Source organism: Papio anubis, chromosome 18 (assembly GCF_008728515.1).
Source record: "Papio anubis isolate 15944 chromosome 18, Panubis1.0, whole genome shotgun sequence".
Classification (NCBI taxonomy): domain Eukaryota; kingdom Metazoa; phylum Chordata; class Mammalia; order Primates; family Cercopithecidae; genus Papio; species Papio anubis.
The window spans coordinates 5,004,043-5,028,119 of record NC_044993.1 but is presented as its reverse complement, the minus strand read 5'-3'; the positions used below and the strand labels follow the sequence as shown (position 1 = coordinate 5,028,119).

The window sequence follows — 24,077 nt, the reverse complement described above, 5'->3', positions numbered from 1 at the left end:
TGTTGCTAAAGTGACGTGATACTTTTGTCTCTTGGCCAACTTCCTCAAAGGCATTCACACACAAACCTGGAGGTGGCAGCCCAGACCACCTGACCCGATTCATGTCTGGCAACGAGGCCGCCCAGCGGGAGCAGCACCAGAAACTCGAACGTGCATCCATCTGTGCCCCAAGTGCCAGAGGAGCTGGACAAGACGAGCGATAGCAAAGCAGTGGAAGGAGGAGTCGGGGAGGTCGTGAGCTGATGGTAAGGGGCAGAGCCGAAAGCCACGAGTCACCCTACCAGCACCACGTCAACGAGGACCGATGTAGGGAAGGTGAGGCCGGAGCTGGCTGCAACAGCAAAGGCTTTGTTCTTTGGGCAGTGGAGATATATCAAAACCATGCTTGTGGGAGACAATTCTGGGAGCTGTGGTGGGGTGGAATAAGATAGGCAGACCTGCCTGGGGGGTTCCAATGCCTCAAGAAGAGGAACAAGGCCTTGTGTCTGCTTCTTAGCCCAGAGTCTGCATTTCACGTAGAAATCACAGGTCTGGAGAATGAGACCCACAGACATTGGGAACAGCAGTCAGGGCTGCAGTGGTTGTGCAAAGACAGGGGATATAGGTGGGGTGCAAATGGAAGGTGGGAGCTAACAGCCTGGGAGATGGCAGATGTGGTGAAGGGCTCTGCCAACAGCAAATGGCCCTGCTGGAGCTCCTTAAAATGCAAGTGCCTGGCTGGGCTCGGGAGCCACAGATCGGAATCTCTGCAGGGTGAGGGTTGACATCCAAATTTTAGAAAGTTCAGCAGGTGAGCGCCCTGCAGAGCCAGAGACTGCGGCCCTCTGGATTCAGGGCTCACAATGGGCCAGAGCTAGAGCCTCGGGCAGCACAGGGAGGGGGCCCCAAGAGGGGCTGCAGGGCAAATGTGAGCGTTCACTGCCCAAACCTCCCCCGAAGTTTACTTCCTCCAAACAAGGCCCCGTCAGTCCCGTGGCCCTAATATGGGGAAGCTGTTTTGGTCAAAATCAAAGTGTTTCCTAACACACTGTTAGAAAAGGGTTTAAACTCATCTTTGAAAACTTAAATCAGAATCAGTAAAACATTTTACTGGCCGGGCACGGTGGCTCACGTCTGTAATCCCAGAACTTTGGGAGGCTGAGGTGGGTGGATCAAGAGGTTAGGAGTTGAAGACGAGCCTGGCCAAGATGGCAAAACCCCATCTCTACTAAAAATACAAAAATTAGCTGGGCGTGGTGGTGGGCACCTGTAATATCCCAGCTACTCGGGAGGGTGAGGCAGAAAACCCAGGAGGTGGAAGTTGCAGTGAGCTGAGATTGTGCCACTGCACTCCAGCCTGGGCCACAGAGCGAGACTCTGTAACCCCCCACCCCTACCCCCCAAAAAAATTACATTCCACAATTTGGAGTCTTTTGTTATTGTTATTGCTTTGAGACAGAGTCTCGCTCTGTTGCCCAGGCTGGAGTGCAGTGGCGTGATCCTGGCTCGTTGCAACCTCTGCTTCCAGGGTTCAAGCGATTCTCCTGACTCAGCCTACCAAGTAGCTGGGATTACAGGCACCCACTACCACACCCGCCTAATTTTTTGTATCTTTAGTTGAGACAGGGTTTCGCCATGTTGGCCAGGCTGGTCTCGAACTCCTGACCTCAGGTGATCCAACCGCCTCAGCCTTCCAAAGTGCTAGGATTACGGGTATGAGCCACCACACCCGGCCTGGAGTCTTTAATCAACTTTCCTCCAGCAATCTAGGGATCTTAACACTGCTTTGATTTATAAAATCCCACAATGTTGCATATATGCCTCAGGTGACAGCTGAGTGTTATAAATCTCCTCAATAAGAGGAAATGGGCCAGATTTTAAAACTGCAAACACCGTAATTTTATGAGCCATGCATGCACTTTCCCGCAGCAGCAAATATGATACGATGTGGCACGATACTTCTGGAAAGTGGCCACCCCAACGCTACCCCGGTTTTTGGTCACTTATGAGCAAGGAAAGGCATTTCGAAGGGGTAGCCAAGTACGCACTGGGTGATCCTCAGGGACCTGAGGCTGTGGGATTTCAGGCACTTGCTGGGTCCAGGGATTCCTTTTTGTTGCTCAGAACCCTGACAGACAGCGAACCCAGGCAGACAATGAAACTCTTCACGGGCATGGTCTCCTGGGGATTTCATGGAGGGGTTCCATCCACCTGAGGCCCCAAGTCTATCACTTACATTTTCATCCTAAGCCTTTCGAGGTGTGGTTTGACAGAAACAGAGACCATATGCAGAGGGGGTGTGCATGGCTGCACCATCTCAAAGGGCCTTGCCAGGATGTGCCCATGACAACAGCCGCAGGGGCTGGAGCACCGTCTCCTCTGCACCCATGGGGCGTTCTTCTTCCCACCAGAACAAACCTTCCAGGTAATTGAGCACATTCCTCAGTTCCCATTTTAACCATTTTCGGGAGGTTTTTTCTAAAACACTTCTTGAATGTTTCCCGCCCATCTTCCTGTGGGACTGACCACAGGCTCCAGGCCATAGGATGCCTTCAGGCTCCTTCCTCCCACCCCAAACACCTGGCTGCCTCCCTTCAGAGGTGCTCCCTGATTGGCTGTTCCCTCTCATGGTGCCCCTGCCCATATCCCACTTCCAGTCTGCCCTGATGAGACAAAGCAGCCAGTCAGGCCCGGGCAAGGCACACACTGCCACCTCGCCCTTCCAGGGCAGTTAGGCTTTGCAGAGCATGCTTCCTGTCCTCTCTCCACTGCTCTCCACCCCAGCTCCCTGTCATGCATTCTGGATCCCCAGGGCCTAACTAAGGGGCAGGTAAGAATGGGGCCGGGCCTGTGGATCTGCCTCCTAATTTATGGAAAATGCTGGGGAGGAGGAACATGTCAAAACCCAGTACAGGGATGTCAACTGCAAACAAAGAACTGTGTTTCTTCATCTTAAACCCCAAGAGAAAAAAAGAGATTGCAGCAACCACACAAATTAATTAAAAGAGATGTTATAGACATATAAACCAATCACATTGTGTGGATCCTTATTTGGATCCTGATTCAAGGGAAAAAAATTAGAATTGAGACAGGCCAGTCACGGTGGCTCACACCTATAATCCCAGCACTTTGGGAGGCCGAGGCAGGCGGATCACTTGAGGTCAGGAGTTCAAGACCAGCCTGACCAACATGGTGAAACCCCGTCTCTACTAAAAATACAAAAATTAACTGGGTGTGGTGTCACGCACCTGTAATCCCAGCTACTCAGGAGGCTGAGGTGACAGAATCGCTTGAACCCAGGAGGTGACTGTTGCAATGAGCCGAGATTGGGCCATTGCACTCCAGCCTGGGCAACAGAGTGAGACTCTGTCTCAAAAAAAATTGAGACAATTGAGGGAAGCTGAACTCTAACAGGATAGATGGTATTAAATATTGTATTGCTTTACATGAGCTACCAGTATTGAAGTTATATTTTTACAAAGAGCCCTTTTAAAAGATACACACATTTACAAATGAAACGAAAGAATGAGTGAGATTTAGGTGGGTTATCTGGGCAGGGAACAGCAAGGGCGAGGCCACCCTGTGAGGTGGTGACAAGCTCAAGGCGGAGTGCTCTTTTCTTCCTACCGTGCACATTTGGAATTTCCCATAAGAAGTGAAATTGTCAAGGCCGGGGCTCTGGAGACAGACAACCTGGTTCAAATCCCAGCCTGGCCTCTTACTGGCAGTGAGGTCTCATGTTCTCACACGGATGTTCCGCCTACGTCCCAGCACTGCTGTGAGGGTGGGAGGAAAGCATGCTTTTGGCGGAGCTCCTGGACGGCAGCCGAGGCCCCATGAAGGGTACCTCTGGAAGGCACTCGCACAGCTGCCGAGAAGGCTCACGGGCATCCACGGGGCTGGCACTGAAGACACAGGCTCCATCAGGTGAAGGGATGCGGGGCCCGGGGCCGTGGGTGGCCTTCCTCCCTCCCAGCCCTCTCACGATCCTAAAGTGAAGCTTGGGATCAAAGTCGCATCCTTCCACAGCAGGGTTCATTGCTCTATCAGCAGGCCTCCGACCCCATCTTCCCCTCCACGCCCCACTCAAAGCACCAGTGACTTTCCTCAAGTGACAATACAAACCCAGGCCAATCCCAGCAAGGATTGGTCCTATTGGTTTAGAAAAATGACATGAAGTCCCACTGGGGTATCTGCCCCAACCCCTTAACTGTTCAGTTCAGAGGTGATGTGATGGTTCTAGTTCAGCCTGGACTGGACCCTGGTAGGGTAAAGACATGATCTGTGGACAGAAGAAATCAACTCCCCACTGGGAAGACAGAGATGACACCTGACCCTCCTGGGCCATGCCCACTCTCCCCTTCAGAACAGTAGAGCTAGACATCAGTGACTGCCACTCCACCTGCTCTGGGGACTGCCCTTCTTCCCTGGGCAGCAGGAAAGCCACGACTCAGACAAAGCCTGAGGGCAGCTGCCAGCCTCTCCCCTCTGTCCACCTTCCACTCCACAGCCTGCCAGCAGCCAAAGGCGTCCTTGCCCTGGGGCTCTGCATACTCCCCCTTCCTTGGTTTCATTTACAGTGACTCCTGGCGGTTTCTGTCACTTGTCACCAGAGTCCTAATATGTGACATGGGTTAAACAGTGACATCCAAATAGACAAAGGACTCAAGCAGACATTCCTCCAAAGAAGACACACAAATGACCAACAAGCACATGAAATGATGCTCAACATCGTTGGTCATTAGGGAGATACACAGCAAAGACAGATACGGCATCACAAAAGAAGGGCAATAATGTGTTGAAGACGCGGACACACTGCAGGTGGGAATGTAAAACGGTGTGGACGCTTCGGTGTTTGGGTTTTTTTTTTTTTTCATTCCCTTCCCCACAATTTTTTTTCCCCTTTTTCTTTTTTTCCCCCAGACACTTTAGAGAATACTTGGCAGTTCCACAAAAAGTCAAACATAGAGTCACCATATGTCCCAGCGACTCCACTCCTAGGTATATACCCAAGAGAAATGAAACATGCATCCACACAAAAACTTACACATGGCTGTTCAGAGCAGCATGATTCGTAACAGCCGAAAAGCGGAACTTGCCCAAATGCCCATCAACTAACGACGGTTATAAGCGAGACAGGTCCGGCCAAAGCATGGAATATTATTCAGCCCTAAACCAAACGAAGCACTGATCATGCCACAGCATGACGGACCCTGAAAACACAATGCCTAGTGAAAGCCAGGCACAAAAGGTTACAGATGAGATGACTATGAAAGTCCCTGAACAGGCAAATTCCACAGAGACAGCAGATGAGTGGTTGCCAGGGGCAGAGGGCATTGGCAGGGGAGGGGGCTGGGAAGTGATGGCTAAGGGGTGTGGGGTTCCTTTCTGAGGTGATAAAAAATGTCCTAAAACCGACTAGGTGATGGTTGGACACTCTGTGGATGCACTAAACACCACAGACTAGACACAAGGATGGATTTAGTGCTATATGAATTAAATCTCAATCAAAACACCCCTGACATCCAAGATCTCCAACTTCTCCCTCAGAATGTTCCATTCAACATTCTCTGCAGTAATACGACAAGCAAAAGAAATCTGCCCACCAGGGCGGCAGCATGCCCTTGCACACACCTTCTACCCCGACTTCCTGGCTGCCTCCAGTTCTCCAGGCTTCTGGGGCCTTTTCCCCAGGAGCAGGAGCTGGACTGCTGAGTAGCTGTAGAGTCCAAGTGCAGAGGAGAAAGGGGCAAACTGCTGAGGAGTCCCAGCCAGGCTGACCCTCCCCCGTATCCCACCCCACACTCACAAGCAGGAGGCTTTGCACAGACTCGGTTCCCTCACCACAACTGCCCACAAGGGTTGGGTCCAGCCCAGTTTTCACTGTGTGGGCAGATGGTCAGAAGTCACTGGATTTTTCCTACAAGGCAATATTCCAGTAAAAATCGCTGAGCTGGACCTGGCCCTGTAGCTGGCCCTCTCCTTAGTCAAAGTGCCTGGGCACTTTGCTTGGGCAACAAGCAAGGAGTTTTGCTGCAGCCAAGGAAGGAGAGGGCAGAGACCCACAGGGATCAGGAGCGGGGTCTGGCTCCTAGAGGGAGACTTGCTGCGTAAAAGGAAATGATGACACCGCCTTTAATTCTCTGAAGGCACAAACCCGTCAGAGAAGAGACTCGGTAATGGTCAAAGACTCCACCGTCAGATCAGGCTACAAAGCCACTGGCAGACTTTGCTTCCAAGTTTGTCCCCAAGGTACCACCCCCCAGCTGCCCACTGGGTTGGGCCTGTAATACTGTTCCACTCCCAGGACAGCTGCCCACGACCTCTCCTAGTAAAACAGAAGAAAGTAAACAATGTACATCCAAACCCTGAATAATTCAGATAAAGCAAAGACAGATAAAGCCACATGTAGACCACATTCTGTGAGCTCATCGATTGCAGTTTATCCTCAAAAAAGAGTCCTCATCAGGCATGATGGCTCACGCTTGTAATCTCAGCACTTTGGGAGGCTGAGGTGGGTGGACCACCTGAGGTCAGGAGTTCAAGACCAGCCTGACCAACATGATGAAACCTGTCTCTACTAAATATACAAAATTAGCCGGACATGGTGGTACATGTCTGTAATCCTAGCTACTCAGGGATCTGAGGCAGGAGAACAGTTGAACCCAGGAGGCAGAGGTTGTAGTGAGCCAAGATCGTTCATTGCGCTCCAGCCTGGACAATAAGAGCAAAACTCCATCTCAAAAAAAAAAAAAAAAAAAAAAAGTCCTAATTTTATTAACTTCTGGGTACCTTCTTTAGAGAAAGCTTAGAAATAGATGATAGCCCAGTAGATTTTACATTGACAAATGGGGAGTCCCTATATTATGGTTTAAAACTACGGTTTTAAAGCAGTGGAAAGAACTTTTTTCAAATGAAAATCTACTGACTGTTATACCTGGCCTCGCACGCCTGCAGCTGCTGGGCGTCTCCTCCGAGCTCTGCGGGGAGCCTGGAACTCACTGACTACAGGTGACGGATGGCTGAGCTGCAAAGATCTGTGCAATCGGCCCGAATGCTGTTCCCTGATTGAAGGATGTCTCAAAACTCAGGAACAGCCTCAAAGCCCAGGTGTAAGCTGAACCTGGTGGCCTGCAAGACGTCAGGAACTGGGTGTATTTCACTGTGCTAGGTCTGGCCTATGTTTATTCTCAGCCTAAAGGGAATCTGCTCCCAAAATGAGCTCAGTCCATCTTTCTTGTTCCACACCCATGTCAATCTGTCCCTGTGCACTGCTTCCTCCAACAGGTCAGCCACACCTGAGCACACTGCTAATTATAGAATCCTTCCTCCCTGCTTTTCAGGCAGGTTGAGCCTTTACCTTTTACCAGCTGGTTGAACACAACGTTTGCTTCAGGATTTAGCTGAGACACGACAACGAGAGAACTACAGAGCTAGAAAGAACTTAGGAAAAATATCTAACTTTCTAGCTCAGTGAAGTTCACATAGTTGCTTACAGTCAAATGACAACTGAAAAGACTGGTAAAGTGGTGACATCTAGAACCCAGGCTTCCCAGCTTTCAGTCTGTCCTTGGGAAAAACAAAATATTTAAACTAGAAGGCATTTTAAAAATTACCTAACACAGGCCGGGTGTGGTGGCTCATGCGTGTAATCCCAGCACTCTGGGAGACGGAGGCGGGTGGATCACCTGAGGTGTCAGGAGTTTGAGACCAGCCTGGCAAACATGGTGAAACCCTGTCTCTACTAAAAATACAAAAAAATTAGCCGGGCATGGGGGTGCGCACCTGTGATCCCAGCTACTGAGGAAGCTGAGGTAGGAGAATCGCTTGAAACCAGGAGGCAGAGGTTGTAGTGAGCCAAGATTGTATCACTGTACTCCAGGCTGGGAGACAGAGCGAAATGCCATCTCCAAAATAAATAAATAAATAAATTTAGCACTGGGTGTGGTTGTGCTTGTCTGTAATCCCAGCTACTCAGGAGGCTGAGGCACAAGACTCAATTGAACCTGGGAGGCAGAGGTTGCAGTGAGCCATAGTTACACCACTGCACTCCAGCCTGGGCAATAGAGCGAGACTCCGTCTCAAAGAAGAAGAAAAAAAAAAAGAAAGAAAAGAAAAAAATTAGCACAATGGGCTAATACATTCCATCAGCATACCATGATATCACTACTATTTAAGCAATGTTTCTTCTCCAGTTATGACATGGAAGAGGCTAGAAGCTTGTGTCCAGGAATTAATAAAAACCTGAGGTCATTCACCACATGGTCTGTGTGTGACACTAGACCAGACACAAGAGAGCCACCCAGCGAGGCAGCCAGTACTCACAGGGTCGGTGAGCATGGTTCTCAGGTGGGACGACAGGGCAAGCACGGCCAAGCAGTTAAAGATGACCCCATTGACCACAGAGTACCAGAAGTCTTTGGAAGGCAGCAGCATGACGAAAGTCACCACGAAGTCTGCATAGGCAACCAGAAGCCACGTCATGACAGCACAGATCATGCCACAGCCATCACGGATGAACCAGACCCGGTCAGCCACGTCAGCCTCGGAGGAGGAGGATGATGAAGAGTCATAGTTGTCATTTTCAGCCAGGAGAGGATGATGCTCGACGTCCCGGAGCCTGTGTCCTGATGGCTGCATGATTTCCCTGACGCACCCTGGGGAGGGAGACGACACAGAGCTGGTGAGGCTCGAAAAGCTCACAAGCTATACCTTAAATATGATGTGTTATGGTTGGTCCTTGGCCATTTCATAAAGTTAGTCTAAATACACACAGTGGGAAAGAAGAACATAATAAGATCTAAATTTTTAAATCTCTGACTTTATTGATTGCTTTACTACAACACAGTGAGTCCCACAGTACAGGTTATGCCTACATACAACAAAACATGCCAGCCGTGGCCACAAAGATTATGGAAAGCACAAGCTAGACGCGAAGTCCCAGCACCAGGTTCCCCGGCAGGGTGGAGAGGAGCTCTGCTGTATCACTGCTGCACTCGCTCCCCAGCCCCACCTGTCCCTCCTCTGCTCAGCAGCTCGCCTCAGTGCTCCCAAGCAGGCACCCAGCACAGACTTTAGCAAACAGCACGATGAAAGAACGACAAGTAAGTCACTGGTTCTCTATTCATCTTTACACCGCCTCATACACACTGACCTCATCGGTCTTACCTGTTTCTTCTCAATTTGATTCTCAGTTTATCCTCACTTCTCTGTGATGTTTTTGGAGCAGGCTCCCATTTTTATATCTCTGTTCCTTGACACTCTATCCTGCTTCTAGAATGCCCTTCATCTTTATTTTAATCTTTTTTTTTTTTTGAAACCGAGTCTCATTCTGTTGCCCAGGCTGGAGTGCAGTGGCGCGATCTTGGCTCACTGCAACCTCCATCTCCCGGGTTCAAGTGATTCTCCTGCCTCAGCCTCCTGAGTAGCTGGGATCACAGGCGCCTGCCACCACGCCCGGCTAATTTTTTTGTATTTTTAGCAGAGATGGAGTTTCACCATATTGGCCAGGCTGGTCTCAAACTCCTGACCTCAGGTGATCTACCCACCTCAGCCTCCCAAATTGCTGGGATTACAGGCGTGAGCCACCGCACCCAGCCTCTATTTTAATCTTCTAAAAGTTTCCTGTTTTTGTTATTTTTGGGAACACAGTCTCCCTCTGTTGCCCAAGCTGGAGTGCAGTGCCACAATCACAGCTCACAGACGAGGTCTCACTATGTTGCCTGGGCTGCTCTGGAACTCCTGGGCTCAATCTTCCTGCCTCAGCCTTCCAGAGTCCTGGGATTACAGATAAGAGCCACCATGCCCAGCCTTTCCTTCATTTATTAATCCATTCTTTTGCAAGCCATCCTTTTGACACTTCTAACCTATTCCCCATAGCATCTGATTTCTAAGAACATACAAGATCTAAAGAAACTAAAGAGAAAAGTGGGAACAGGCACAGTGGCTCACGCCTATAAGCCCAGCATTTTGGGAGGCTGAGGCAGGTGGATCACTTCGGGTCAGGAGTTTGAGACCAGCCTGCCCAACATGGTGAAACCCCGTCTCTACTAAAAATACAAAAACTAGCCGGGTGTGGTGTCACGCGCCTGTAATCCCAGCTACTCAGGAGGCTGAGGCGGGAGAATCGCTTGAACCCGGGAGGCAGAGGCTGCAGTGAGCCGAGATCACGCCACTGCACTCCAGCCTGGGCAAAAGAGCGAGACTCAGTCTCAAAAAAAAAAATAAAGAAAAAAAAAATAAAGAAAGAAAAAAGTGGGCCAGGTGCAGTGGCTCACACCTGTAACCCCAGCACTTTCGGACGCCAAGGCGGGTGGATCACAAGGTTACAAGTTCAAGACCAGCATGGCCAAGATGGTGAAACCCTGTCTCTACTAAAAATACAAAAATTAGTCGGGCACAGTGGCAGGCGCCTGTAATCCCAGCTACTTGGGAGGCTGAGGCAGAAGAATCGCTTGAACCCAGGCGGGTGGAGGTTGCAGTGAGCTGAGATTGCACCACTGCACTCTAGCCTAGTGACAGAGCAAGACTCCCTCTCCAGGAAGAAAAAGAAAAAAGTGCACTTTTCCTGGTAACTATTTTGACTGCTTCTTCGATTGCACACCCTTCTCTTATCGGTGTTTGCTCTGAGAGCTGTAATATCACAGATAAAGAGCCAGGGAAAGGAAGAGACAGTCAATTTCGCCTTAGCTTTCCCATGGGGAGAAAACACTGACAAATATTTTAACGAACTGACCCTGGCACTTTCTCAGAGCAGGAGCACTCCTCATGCTTTAAGCAGGCAGAGTGCAGAAACCGTGGCTTCTGAAATGCGAATAAAGGAGAGTAATAAGAATGTTCTCAGAGGTCAGGCCACTACAACTGAGTAACAGCACTGGGTGCTGTTTTTCAAATCTGGGTGTGACTTTTTCTTTTCTTTTTTTTTTTTTGAGACGGAGTCTCGCTCTGTCGCCCAGGCTGGAGTGCAGTGGCCGGATCTCAGCTCACTGCAAGCTCCGCCTCCCGGGTTCACGCCATTCTCCTGCCTCAGCCTCCAGAGTAGCTGGGACTACAGGCGCCCGCCACCTCGCCCGGCTAGTTTTTTGTATTTTTTAGTAGAGACGGGGTTTCACCGGGTTAGCCAGGATGGTCCGATCTCCTGACCTTGTGATCCGCCCGTCTCGGCCTCCCAAAGTGCTGGGATTACAGGCTTGAGCCACCGCGCCCGGCCAACTTTTTCTTTTCTTAAATGCAACTGGAACACAGCAATTATGAAAACATTTGCCGAATGAACATGTGGTGAGGGTTCATTCGCCAAATACTTTACAAAATTTCCTCTCGATACAAAAATGCTGACTGGTACCAGAGCAAAATGAAATTGTTTTCCAAAGTCAGTAAAATAGCCCTATTTTTCAATCAGATAAAAGCAGCTTTAAAAAATGTTTAAGGCTGGGTGCAGTGGCTCACATCTGTAACCCCAGCACTTTGGGAGACTGAGGCAGAAGGATCATTTGAGCCCAGGAGTTTGAGATCAGCCTGGGCACCAGAGTAAGACCTCATCTCTACAGAAAATAAAAATTAGCCAGGCATGGTGGCTTGCGCTGTAGTCCCACCTACTAGGAAGGTGGGAAGACTGCTTGAGCCTGGGAGGTTGAGGCTGCAATGAGCCATGATCATGCCACTGCACTCCAGCCAGGGTGGCAGAGAGACCCTGTCTCAAAAAATAAAAATAAATAAATAAATGCTTAAGGCCAAGTGTGGTGGCTTACACCTGTCATCTCAGCACTTTGGGAGGCCAAGGTAGGAGGATCTCTTGAGCCCAGGAGTTTGAGACTGGCCTGAGCAACATGTGAAGACCCAATCTCTATAAAAAAAAATTTTTTTTTTTCATTAGTCAGGTGTGGTGGCACGCACCTGTACCCCTAGATGTGTAGGAGACTGAGGTGGCAGGATCGCTTGAGCCTGGCAGGTTGAGGCTACAGAGAGCCACGATCCCACCACTGCATTCCAGCCTGGTCAACAGAGTAAGATCCAGTGTCAAAAAAATTGTTTTAATTTAAAAAATTTTTTAAATAAGCATTTAAGTGAAATAGAAGAAACTAGAGATCAAACGAATTTGGATGGACCCCTTAGCCAGCCATTCCTTCAGCATTTTCTGAACCGACGTCTTCCGGATCTGTCTGCTCAACATCCCCTGCAAACACCTTTGCAGCGCCCATTTCCTCTACATAAACCCCATTCACCTGCAGAGCCTAACTTTTCTCTCTTCTAGGCAAGCCACCCTGAAAAGGGAGTTCTCTTTCTTCTGAGGAGCAATTTGTGAAGGGGTCTCTAGACATCAGATGTGACCATCTGGACATGAAGGCTGAAACTGCTTCTGCCTGCACCGCTAGTAAAAGCCTGACTGTCAGGGGCTGCGAAAGCACCTGGAAGTCTCTCTGCCTCTGCTGAAGCCCTGGGCACGCTCACCAGCTCTCCCTCCCGGGTACTTACCACTTGCTACCCAAGAGCTCTTGCAGGTTCCACCTCCCTGCCTGATGTCAGCCCCTCCAGGGCGGTCTGGGTCTCCTCCCGCTCTGTTCCCCTTGTGCCTTGCATGCTGTCTGGCGCACAGCACGGGCATGTTTGCTAAAAGGCAGACGCAACAAAAAGCAAGCAGTCCCTCTCTCAGATTCCAATCACCTCCTGCTGATTTCCATCTAAGTTTCTTGGTGAATCATATCTGTGGGCCTGGGTACATCAAGGCCGTAAGCTGAAAAATTCCTCTGACCAGAACCGTTTTGCTTTATGTTGACTTCTCTAATAGGACACATTCCATCAGAAAAGGAAGGGTGCTTGCCAGGCAGTAAAACAAGCTATACTTTTGTCAGAGCGCAATGTTTGGGCAGTCTGAGCTCTCTCCAGAAAGCAGGGCCCCTTGAAAGTCTTCTAAAGGCAGACATGTGACACCTGAGCCAGCTCAGCTCTGCCTTCCCAGTTCAGGTCGTAGTGAGACCTCCATGGAGTGCAAGATGCTGCTGTGGCTCCATGTCTGACCTGGGGGTGCGGATGGGCAGGCACCGCTGTGTAAGGAGAGCGCCCACAGACACCGAACACTGGCCATGGCAGGACGTTCCCATAAGCACATATTAGGGTGACGTATAACACTTGAGGGCTTTAGTGCCCTATCTATAAGATCCGTTAGAAGTCAACAGGAAAATAACATAAGATCCAAAAATCCCTTTATTTTCAAGAAAGCAACAAACAAATATCGCAAGGTTAGGCTAGACAAATACAGCTCTCAGTAACAAAGTGCACTCGCATCTCTGAGTCACTGTATTTACACTTGAGTAATGCAACAGGAAGGGAGGGGAAGAAATGAAGAAATCATTCCTTTACGTGGAACCCTAATCTAAAAGCAAACAGCTCAGCCATTTGAGATGCGGTATTAAAATGCACACACTCCTTAGGAGTAAGGGCACAGCCTTATTCTGCACTGAATTCCAAAACCGCTGTTGACTTCATACTCAAGACAGTTTCTGAGGGAACCCTGAAAACACTGGGCACTGTCACACAGATGTCCCAGCACCACTTTTCTACTCCAAGGGCCGATTTAATGGGATTTTCTCAACACTCCTGAACCTAAGCTCTTTATCAGCACATTAAACAAAGCCATTTCCCAGAACACCAAAAGCAACACTACAAATCTCCATATTTAAAGGGACAACCACACAAGCAAAAACTTTTCATTTCAGGCCGGGCGCAGTGGCTCACGCCTGTGATCCCAGCACTTTGGGAGGCTGAGGCAGTTGGATCACTGGAGGTCAGGAGTTCAAGACCAGCCTGGCCAACACAGTGAAACCCCATCTCTACCAAAAATACAAAAATTAGCCGGGCATGACGGTGGGTGCCTGTAATCCCAGCTACTAAGGAAGCTGAGGCAGGAGAATCGCTTGAACCTGGGAGGCAGAGGTCGCAGTGAGCCAAGATCACGCCACTGCACTCCAGCCTGGGTGACACAGCGAGACTCCGTCTCAAAAAAAAACCAAAACAAAAGAAAAAAAAAAAAAACCCTTTCCATTTCAGGTGTAAAGCGGGGTATTCCCCTCATCTTGTAATACTGGGCAAGAACTCATCAATTCAATTCATGGCGTCCCCTCCACAGACACATCCTCCTTTTAGGACAGGAAGGCCGTGGCTGAAAAGGAAGGCAGGTCTGTCGGCCTTTGCACCACGCCTCTGCTTTGCCACATGCACAGGTTACCTTTTTAGTAATATACAAGTGTCAGCTGGGAGAAAGGAAAGTGATTAGACCCTAAATAATCATACTCTTACCTCACAAATTATTTCTGAACATCACTTGAACATTTTGTGCCTTTTCTTCAGGATCTTAAGGTGCATACTGTCCTATGTGATCGGATCTGAAAGAGAATAAAATCTGATTAGAAAAAGTGATTTATGGCCGGGCGCGGTGGCTCAAGCCTGTAATCCCAGCACTTTGGGAGGCCGAGATGGGCGGATCACGAGGTCAGGAGATCGAGACCATCCTGGCTAACAAGGTGAAACCCCGTCTCTACTAAAAAATACAAAAAACTAGCCGGGCGAAGTGGCGGGCGCCTGTGGTCCCAGCTACTCGGGAGGCTGAGGCAGGAGAATGGCGTGAACCCGGGAGGCGGAGCTTGCAGTGAGCTGAGATCCGGCCACCGCACTCCAGCCTGGGGGACAGAGCCAGACTCAGTCTCAAAAAAAAAAAAAAAAAAAAAAAGAAAAAGTGATTTATGACAAACGTTGTATCATATTTCTTAGGTTATGATTTTTGGAGTGTATATAAGCAACGTAACATTTGACGCATCAAGTTCTGTCACTCACAACTATCCTTAAGTATGAAATCATTGCTCTTCTAAGTTTTGATTACTAGGTAAATTCACAATCCTGGAAACCAAATAATTTATTTTAAATATTTCCATTTACCCTCCTACTCTTTTAGCCCCAGCATTAAATACAGATCTATAAGCTAAAATCCCTCCAGAAAAATCCCCTAGGGCAGACCAAATCTGGCTAGCCTGCACCTCTACTGTAGATAAGCTGATTTACTGGCCACATTAAAGGAATCACAGAACAGAGAGACAGAGCCCATGTGGCAGGAGGGGCGGACTGGAACAGCAGGCCCTGCTGTGGGAGGGGCGAGGAGATGAAGGAAGACACTGGAACCCAGTGAGGGCCATACAATGAGAGCAGAGACTCCCGGAGCGTATCTCCCACATGGTTCCCCGAACCCTGACAGGTGGGAGGGTCAAGGAATCCTCTCTAGCACTAACAGGACCCAAGAAAAAGGTCTAAAGACTCTGCGATGTAGGGAAAACCCAAGAAACAGGTCAGATTCACTGTCAGACCTCCCAAAGTCGAGGGCCACAGGGAACCCCCCACCACGGACAGAGAGGTTCCAAGTGCTTGTCATAGCTCCATTAAAAAAAAAAAAGAAAGTCCAGGCCGGGTGCAGTGGCTCACGCCTGTAATCCCAGCACTTTGGGAGGCTGATGCGGGTGGATTACAAGGTCAGAAGTTCAAGACCAGCCTGGCCAAGATGGTGAAACCCCGTCTCTACTAAAGATACAAAAATTAGCTGGGCGTGGTGGTAGGCGCTTGTAACCCCAGCTACTTGGGAGGCTGTGGCAGAGATTTGCTTGAACCCGCGAGGCGGAGGTTGCAGTGAGCCAAGATCGCGCCACTGCACTCCAGCCTGGGCGACAGAGCAAGACTCTGTCTCAAAAAAAAAAAAAAGTCAGTCGAAACATGGCTCATGAAACAGCACAAAACAGAAATGAGGGGTAAGAATCCAGAACACGCACGATGCACAGAGAAGAAAATGTCCACAAGGCACAAGTGTAATTCATATTCTTCAAAATAAGAGAAGAGATTGGTTCTCTGAAACAAAAAGAGGAACGGTTTAAGAACTTCCTGGTTATTCAACAACGAAAATACAACAGTCTATAGATTCTAAATTTTCTTAAACAGAATTGGACAAAAGAGTAGAAATGTCCCAGAGAGGAGAGCTAGAGGACAGAGAGAAAACCCTGAGGAGAGAATGTAAAATAAAATTAGAGGATCAGGTCAGGAGGTCCACCTTCCAAATAACAGAGGTTGAGCAAAGGGGTACCCGGGAGAAAAGGGCGAAGCAGATCTCCTTGTGGTAGGTTTCACTCTGGCTTCAGCGCCGGCTGCCTGGCTCCTCCGCTCCATCTGTAGCTGAGATGCTTCCACGACAGTGCTTTTTCTGCCTGAGTCAACCCTCAGCTGCTGTCTGTTGTCTGAAACCAAGAGCCCTGACTAGTTTCTGAAAACACATTCTGGGGTGCTTCCCAATAACCCGAGATGGCTCGCTGTCTCCTGCCCCAGTGTGCCACATCTCCACCTGGGCCAGCTCTGTGGAGGTCCCTGCACCCATCGCACCCACTACAAGATCCCTCAAGGGTCGCTTCTCCCTCAATCTGCTGCTCAGGCCCTAGACAAACACTGACACAGCACTGGTTCCCCAACAGAGCTCCAGTTTTCAGTCCCTTCTGAATCTTTTTTTTTTTTTTTTTTTGACGGAGTCTCACTCCTTTGCGCAGACTGGAGCGCAGTGGCGTGATCTTGGCTCACTGCAACCTCCACCTCCCGGGTTCAAGCAATTCTCCTGCCTCAGCCTCCCGAGTAGCTGGGATTATAGGCGCACATCACCACTCCCGGCTAATTTTTTGTATGTTTAGTAGAGATGGGGTTTCACCATGTTGGCCAGGCTGGTCTCGAACTCCTGATCTCAGGTGATCCACCCGCCTCAGCCTCCCAAAGTTCTGGGATTAGAGGCGTGAGCCACCGCACCCAGCCTAAATGCAGTATTTATATATAGTAACTTTATTCAAATATCTATGCACCAGCCAGAAACTTGAAATGCTTAGTAATATTTTGAACTGTTTGCCAATGAGCTTATCTTAGCAATGCCTTAAAATCGAAAACTGGTTTAAAATTCAGGACTGTGAATCACAAGCATCAGGTCTACAAAAGATTTCCTACAATGAGATCAAATCTCCAATTAATTTTATAAATTTAAAACAGTAACCAACACAACCACCACTTTGGAAAGCAGTCTGGCACTTTCTCAAAGTTAAACAAATACCTACCCTGTGACTCAGAGATAGAACTTCCTGGTATTTACCCAAGAAAAATAAATATGAGTATGAACACAAAAACTTGTCCGATACTGTTCACAGCAGCTTTGTTCATAATACCCACAAACTGGAAACAACCCAAACCCGTCAATAGGAAATAGATAACAAACATTGGTATATTCACATAATGGCAGACTTCTGAGCAAAAAAGCAGGAAAATATTCCTGATCCAAGCAACATAGCTACATCTCAAAAATACTATGCTAAGTGAAAAAAGCCAGACATGGAAGAATATATACAGTGTGATTCCATGTGTATGATATTCTAAATGAGGCAAACTCGTTTATTTAGAAAGAAATCAGAATAAGGATTTGAGCACAAGTAGAACTGACTGTGGAGAGGGCCAAGGTAACACTGTAAGTTGAGAGGCATGCCTGTATCTTGAGAGACAAGTGGGTGACACAGGCATATGCGTTTGTTAAAACAAAATACAATCCACTGTTTAAAAAACACCCAATTGACTATATACTTTAAATTGTGGGGCTGGGTACAGTGGCTCATACCTATAATCCCAGTGCCTTGGGAGTCCAAGGCAGGATCGCTTGAGCCCAAGAGTTCGAGACTAGCCTAGGCAACATGGCAAGACCCTGTCTCTACAAAAAACTTTTTAAAAAATTGGCCAGGCAGGGCCTGTACTCCCAGCTTCTCAGGAGACTGAGGCAGGAGGACCACTTGAGTTCTGGAGGTCGAGGCTGCACTGAGACGTGTTTGTGCCACTGCACTCCAACCTGAGCAACAGAGCAAGACCCTGTCTCTAAAATAAAATGAAATAAAATAAAATAAAATTGTGCATTTCACTGTAAATTAATCATGCCTCAATTAAAACCATGAGTAGGAGAAAAAATACCCAGCACAGGCATGCATGGCAGGTGTGAAAGTGCAAGGGTGCGGCACGAGGCAACTCCCAGCAAGTGGTGGAGACACTCTTCTTCCTGGATAACCTGTATTCCTGAGTCAAGACCCTGTCTTGGATTTACTTGTATCTGTAACTTCAAGCGAGTTTCTTAAGCTCTTCGCCCTTACTTTTTTCCTTGGCTATAAACAGAAAATGTATTTCTCAGGAACACACTGAAAACAAGTAAACAAAAGATACCAGTATTCTCTGGTGATCAGTGACTACAGAAAAGAACCAAGACATAATTATTTTTACCACTGCACTGCTAAGTATGTCCACCCTACAGTCTGGTATTCGTGTTTATATTAAAACACTATTTAAACTTGCCATTGCTTCACTATTCATACGCCCACTTCGGCCCCATAAAAAATGGAATTAAGCAAACCTGTCTTAGAATAGAAGCATACAAAACAAACTCAACCCCTGCCATGAACAGTCCATTCAATTCAAACATCAGGTTGGGCAGTTGGGGGGTGGGCATCCAAGCACATATCTGGGCAAGGCCCCAAGGACAGGCAGCCAAAGACAGCTTCAGCCACAGGAGCAGAGTGCACACAGCAGCGGGGTGGGAATCTGATGTGCAAAGTGCTTTCCCCAAGTCAGGAGCAAAGTGTGATCAGGGAGAGAGATGAAAACAGCTACTTCTGGAGGAACCAGAGGAAGTGTCAATAAAGACGACAGAGAGCATGGGTGGGCCCCAACAGACCAGCAAGATATGGACAAGAGAGGACAATCTTGTGAGACAGCGCAGAGGCAGAAGGGAATTCTGCATTCCGGTGGGGAATGTGACCAGAAGGACAAACCTGAGGCCCACTGGACCCACAGCCTGAATGCCATGCTAAGGAACCTGGAATTCTGGACTTCATTCTGCTGGAAAGGGAGGCACCAGACCTTAGGTAAATCAGATGGTTTAAAAGATAACTGGGCCGGGCGCGGTGGCTCACGCCTGTAATCCCAGCACTTCAGGAGGTGGGTGGATCACTTGAGGTCAGGAGTTCAAGACCAGCCTGGCCAACACGACAAAACGCCATCTCTACTAAAAATACAAAAATTAGCCAGGCGTGGTGGCCCGTGCCTGTAATCCTAGTTACTTGGGAGGCTGAGTCAGGAGAATCACTTGAACATAGGAGGCAGAGGTTGCAGTGAGCCAAGATTGCGCCACTGCACTCCAGCCTGGGCGACAAAGCAAGCCCCCATCTCACAAAAATAAATAAACAAAAATTAAAAATAAAAGACAACTGGCAACAAAGTGAGACTAGGTTGGCAGAAGGAAGACTGGCAACCAGGAGCCCACTGCCCTAGGCAGCAGGGCCTCTTCCGAGGCTGGGGACCGTCTGAGAGACAGTCACAGAAAGAAAAGCAATACAGAGACTGATGGAACAGAACAGAGGGAAGCACAGCGACTACAGCAAAGAGGGACGTGGAGCATTTGTGCCCTGGGGGAACACTCTTTTGGGACGTGGGCGCTGCAGACTCAGGGAGAGTGCCAAGACTGGGGCACACTGAATTTGAGGTGTCCACGGGCCAAGCTCACAAAGCTGACCAGCAAGCAGACAACGAATGCTCTGACCCAGAATGAGAGGCCCCAACACAGAGGTGACAGGTAAAATGGGACCAAAGTGGGACCGGATGAGCTCCCCAGGCTGGGACCTGGGGAGCAGAGACATTAAGTGAAGGAAGCTAGGAAAGGCAGGGAAGGGAGTTGAGGGAAGCAGGAGGGAAGGGAAATGAGGAAGGCTGGAGGAGTCAACAACCCCAAATAAGCCAGGGGAGAGGCCAATGGGATTAGCGGGTACCTTTTGCTGACAGTTTCAGTAAGTGTTACAAGACTGGGAGACTGGGTAGTGAGAAAATTAAAGAAGCCAATTTTATAAACTGTTGTTAAGTGACAAACATCTGTAGCTAGAGGCAAAAGTGGAGGAAAATCTTTTTTTAAACTTCCCCTCATATATCATCTGATTTAATGCTTAGGACAATCCTCAAGAAGTTCTTGGTCTCCGCATTTTACAGAGGAGCTCCTTGGACCTATGGGATTAAAGTGTCACCCACAGTGACAATTAGTCAATGAGTTATCGGAGTCTCAACCCCGGGTCCCTGTAACTCCACGCAAGTCCCACCATGAGGCATTTTAGTATGACCATGCCACACTCTTAAAAAGCCTGCAATAGCCCCAAAACTAGATTTAATGGAAACAATTAAGAATTTATGCCTAGTTAAGCCAATTAAGTTACCAGACTAACAGTACGTAAGCTAAGAGGCCCTGCCACACTGGTCCCATTTTCTTTTTCTAATTTTGTACTTTTTTTTTTTTTTTTTTTACCTTTTCTTACAACTACAAAAGCAATACAGGCTCACTATAGTTTTCTGTTTTTAAAGAATGAGATTTTGGCCAGGTGCAGTGGCTTGTGCCTGTAATCCCAGCACTTTGGGAGACCGAGGCAGGCGGATCACCTGAGGTGAGAAGTTCAAGACTAGCCTGGCCAACATGGTGAAACTCTGTCTTTACTAAAAATACAAAAACTAGCCGGGCATGGTGCCGCATGCCTGTAATCCCAGCTACTCGGGAGGCTGAGGCAGGAGAATCGCTTCAACCTTGGAGGCAGAGGTTGCAGTGAGCCAAGATTGCACCACTGCACTCCAACCTGGGCAAAGGAGTGAGACTCTGTCTCAAAAAACAAAACAAAACAAAAAAACAGAGATTCCAAGTTTGCAGACACAGGGAATGAAGCTCTAGAGAAGGAAAGACAAAAGGTGAAAGACAAAACTGTTCAGAGAATGAAAAGATAAGCCACAAACTGGAAGAAAATATTTGTAAATCATTTATCTGATAAAGAACTCATACCAAGGATACAGAAAGGACTTTTAAAACTCAACAGTAACAAACACAATTTTTTAAATAAGCAAAAAGATCTGAACAGACACCTTACTAACAAGGTTATACAAGTGGAAAATCAGCACATGAAGATGCCCACCATCATATGTCATTAAGGAATTGCTAATGAAGACAATGAGGCACCACTACCTGCGTATGAGGATGGCTACAATCAGAACAACTGACCAGGTCAACTGCTGGCGAGGATACTGAACAACAGGAATTCTCCTTTATTTTCATGTGAACACAAAATGGTACAGCCACTTTGGAAGACAGTTTAGCAGTCTCTTACAAAGTTAAATATACTCTTACCATAAGATCCAGCAATCACGCTCTTAGGCATTTTCCCAACTGATTTGAAAATTTAACATCCACACAAAACCCTGCACAGGATATTCATAGCAGCTTTCTTCATATTCACTAAAAAGTGAAAGCAACCAAGATGTCTTTCAGTAGATGAATGGATACCTGTGGTACATCCATACAATTCAGCAATAAAAAGAAATTAACTATTAACACACAGTGGCATGGATAAATCTTAAAAGCATATTGTTAACTAGAGGTCAGGAGTTCAAGACCAGCCTGGCCAACATGGTGAAAACTCGTCTCTACTAAAAATACAAAAAATTAGCCAGGCGTGGTGGCGCATGCCTATAATCCCAGCTACTCGGGAGGCTGAGGCAGGAGAATCACTTGAACCCAGGAGGTGGAGGTTGCAGTGAGCCAACAAGAGTGACACTCTTTCTCAAAAATAAATAAATAAATAAAGCATATTGTTAAGTAAAAGAAGCCCATGAAAAGGCTACATATTGATGACTCCAATTATATGACATTTTGAAGAAGGCAGAGCTAGAGATGACAGTAAATGGATCTGTGGTTGGCACAGGCTGGAGAGTGGGTAAAGCTCAGGAGTTTGCTTTAGGGCAGTGTAACTTTATGACCCTGTGATGGTGGATACATAACATGATGAACTTGCAATAACTCACAGAACTTTATGACACAGTGAACCTCAATGCATGCAAATTTAAAGGAAATATTCTACGAGGTCGAGATCTCAGGACAGAATGCAGGCTGTGACAGAAGAACCTAACTATATTCCAAATGTACGAATGTACGAAAACCTTACTGCAGAGGGCACAGGGAAGGTGCTGACCTAAGAAACTTGGGTAGTGAGTGGAATCTGTGAGACTAAGGTCTCACACCATATGCAGGAGCCATATGCACCGTATTCTAGTGGATAAAGTTGTTTCCCATGAGGTATGATGAACAATCCTGAAACTATTATATTAATACTTACATTCTGCAATTTAACAATGAAGTATGCAGTGGCTCATGCCTGTAATTCTGGCACTTTGGGAGGCCGAGGCAGGAGGATCGCCTGATCCCAGGAGTTTGAGACTAGCCTGGGCAACACAGCGAGATCTCGTCCCTACAAATAAACAAAATAGGCCAGGCACAGTGGCTCACACCTGTAATCCCAGCACTCTGGGAGGCCGAGGTGGGTGGATCACCAGAGGTCAGTAGTTCGAGACCAGCCTGGCCAACATGGTGAAATCCCATCTCTACTAAAAACACAAAAAGTAGCTGGGTGTGGCGGCACATGCCTGTAATCCCAGCTACTCTGGAGGCTGAGGAAGGAGAATCACTTGAACCTGGGAGGCGGAGGTTGCGGTGAGCCGAGATCGTGCCAAGACACTCCAGCCTGGGTGACTCCGTGTCAAATTATATATATATATATATAAATTTAAAGCAAAGATGAGCCAGACATGGTGGCACACATCTGGGGTCTCAGCTACTTGGGAGACTTAGGGGAGGGAATTGCTTGGGCCCAGGCAGTTAAGGTTGCAGTGAGCCATGATCACACCACTGCACTCCAGCCTGGGCAACAGAGCAAGACCCTGTCTCAAAAAAAAAAAAAAAAAATTAAGTAAATGGATGGCAAGAGCCAGGCTTCTCACTGTTGGGGTGGAAGGTTCCAGGTAAGCAAGAGGAGGAAGCTAGAATGACCTACGCTTTTGGTTTAAGAAAGATACAAGCAGTTACATATGGAAATATCTATAGATACGTATACACACATGGGTTAGCATCCACACATATTTGTACTTGCTCTGTCAGCTGAGACGGCCTAGAAGCAACACACCAACAGCCACCAGCACACCTAATTCTCAGACCTTGGTTTGTTGTTGTTGTTTAACATTCAAGATGGGATCTTGCTATGTTGCCCAGGCTGGTCTTGAACTCCTGGGCTCAAGAGATCTTCCCACGTCAGCCAAAGTGCTGGGATTATAGGTGTAAGCTACCACAGATCTTGGTTTTTAATACCATTCTCTAATAAATAAAAGGAACCAGGACTGAGGCAAAAATATATATACAAGATGAGCTTGGAGCATCTTGTATTGCCAGACAGTAATGAAGTGTTCACAACACACACACACAATCATGGGGACAGGTGGACACATGAAAGGGATATAGGAACCAAGTAAAAGAGCTCCCAATGGCCAAAGCTTTTTCCAGGAAAATAAAATAGTATTGCTTTATAACCCGAAGCATCAAGTAAACATGCAAGAGTCCAGACTGATATAAAGCAATAGTTGAATAAACAGAAAATAGACAAATACCTAGTGCTAGCGCCGCGAGTCCGAGGAATGCCCGCGGCTCCTCCTCCTCCAGGACGGAAGACGCCGCTCCCCACCCCTCAAGTATGGCCATTCGCAGGGGCGGTTTCTAACGAGTGGAGTGCAGAAAGGAAGAACATAATTTTACCAAGGAGAAACTTGGCAAACACCACCTCAGTCAGCCAGGTGTTCAAGGCCATATCCACAGCAATGAGTCGTGTGGACAGAATGCAGCCTTGACAGGTTGTGGCGAGACAGGCCCTCTAACTGTATCACCCAAGTCTAGTCATGAGGCAAATACCAAACAAGTCCCAAGAGAAGGGCATCCTACAGAAAATCCCTGACCCGCAGCACTGCTCACAACTGCCAATCACCCAAACAAGGAAGGCCTGAGAAAGCACCACAGCCAAGAGGGGCCTAAAGAGACGTGCCCACTCATGTCCTGTGTGATCCTGGGTGGGATCTTGGGACAGAGAAAGGATATTAAGGAAAAGCGGAGGAAATCGGAATCAAGTGTGAATTTTATTGACATGAGAAAAAGCGTGGGTGGA

General features: G+C 47.9%; 1 protein-coding gene across 3 annotated transcripts in view; it reads right to left on the bottom strand.

The window, feature by feature from the left end:
- ZDHHC7 (zinc finger DHHC-type palmitoyltransferase 7) overlaps positions 1-24,077 on the bottom strand; it is a 41,140-nt gene that overhangs the window by 7,990 nt on the left and 9,073 nt on the right. For all 3 annotated transcript variants that reach the window (XM_009196964.3, XM_003917260.4, XM_009196965.4), the window contains exons 2-3: positions 14,272-14,357; positions 8,305-8,636 (exon numbers count right to left, since the gene is read on the bottom strand). In XM_009196964.3, the coding sequence (XP_009195228.1) occupies positions 8,305-8,619 (315 nt within the window). In that variant the 5' untranslated portion in view covers positions 8,620-8,636; positions 14,272-14,357. The remainder of the gene's footprint in view (positions 1-8,304; positions 8,637-14,271; positions 14,358-24,077) is intronic.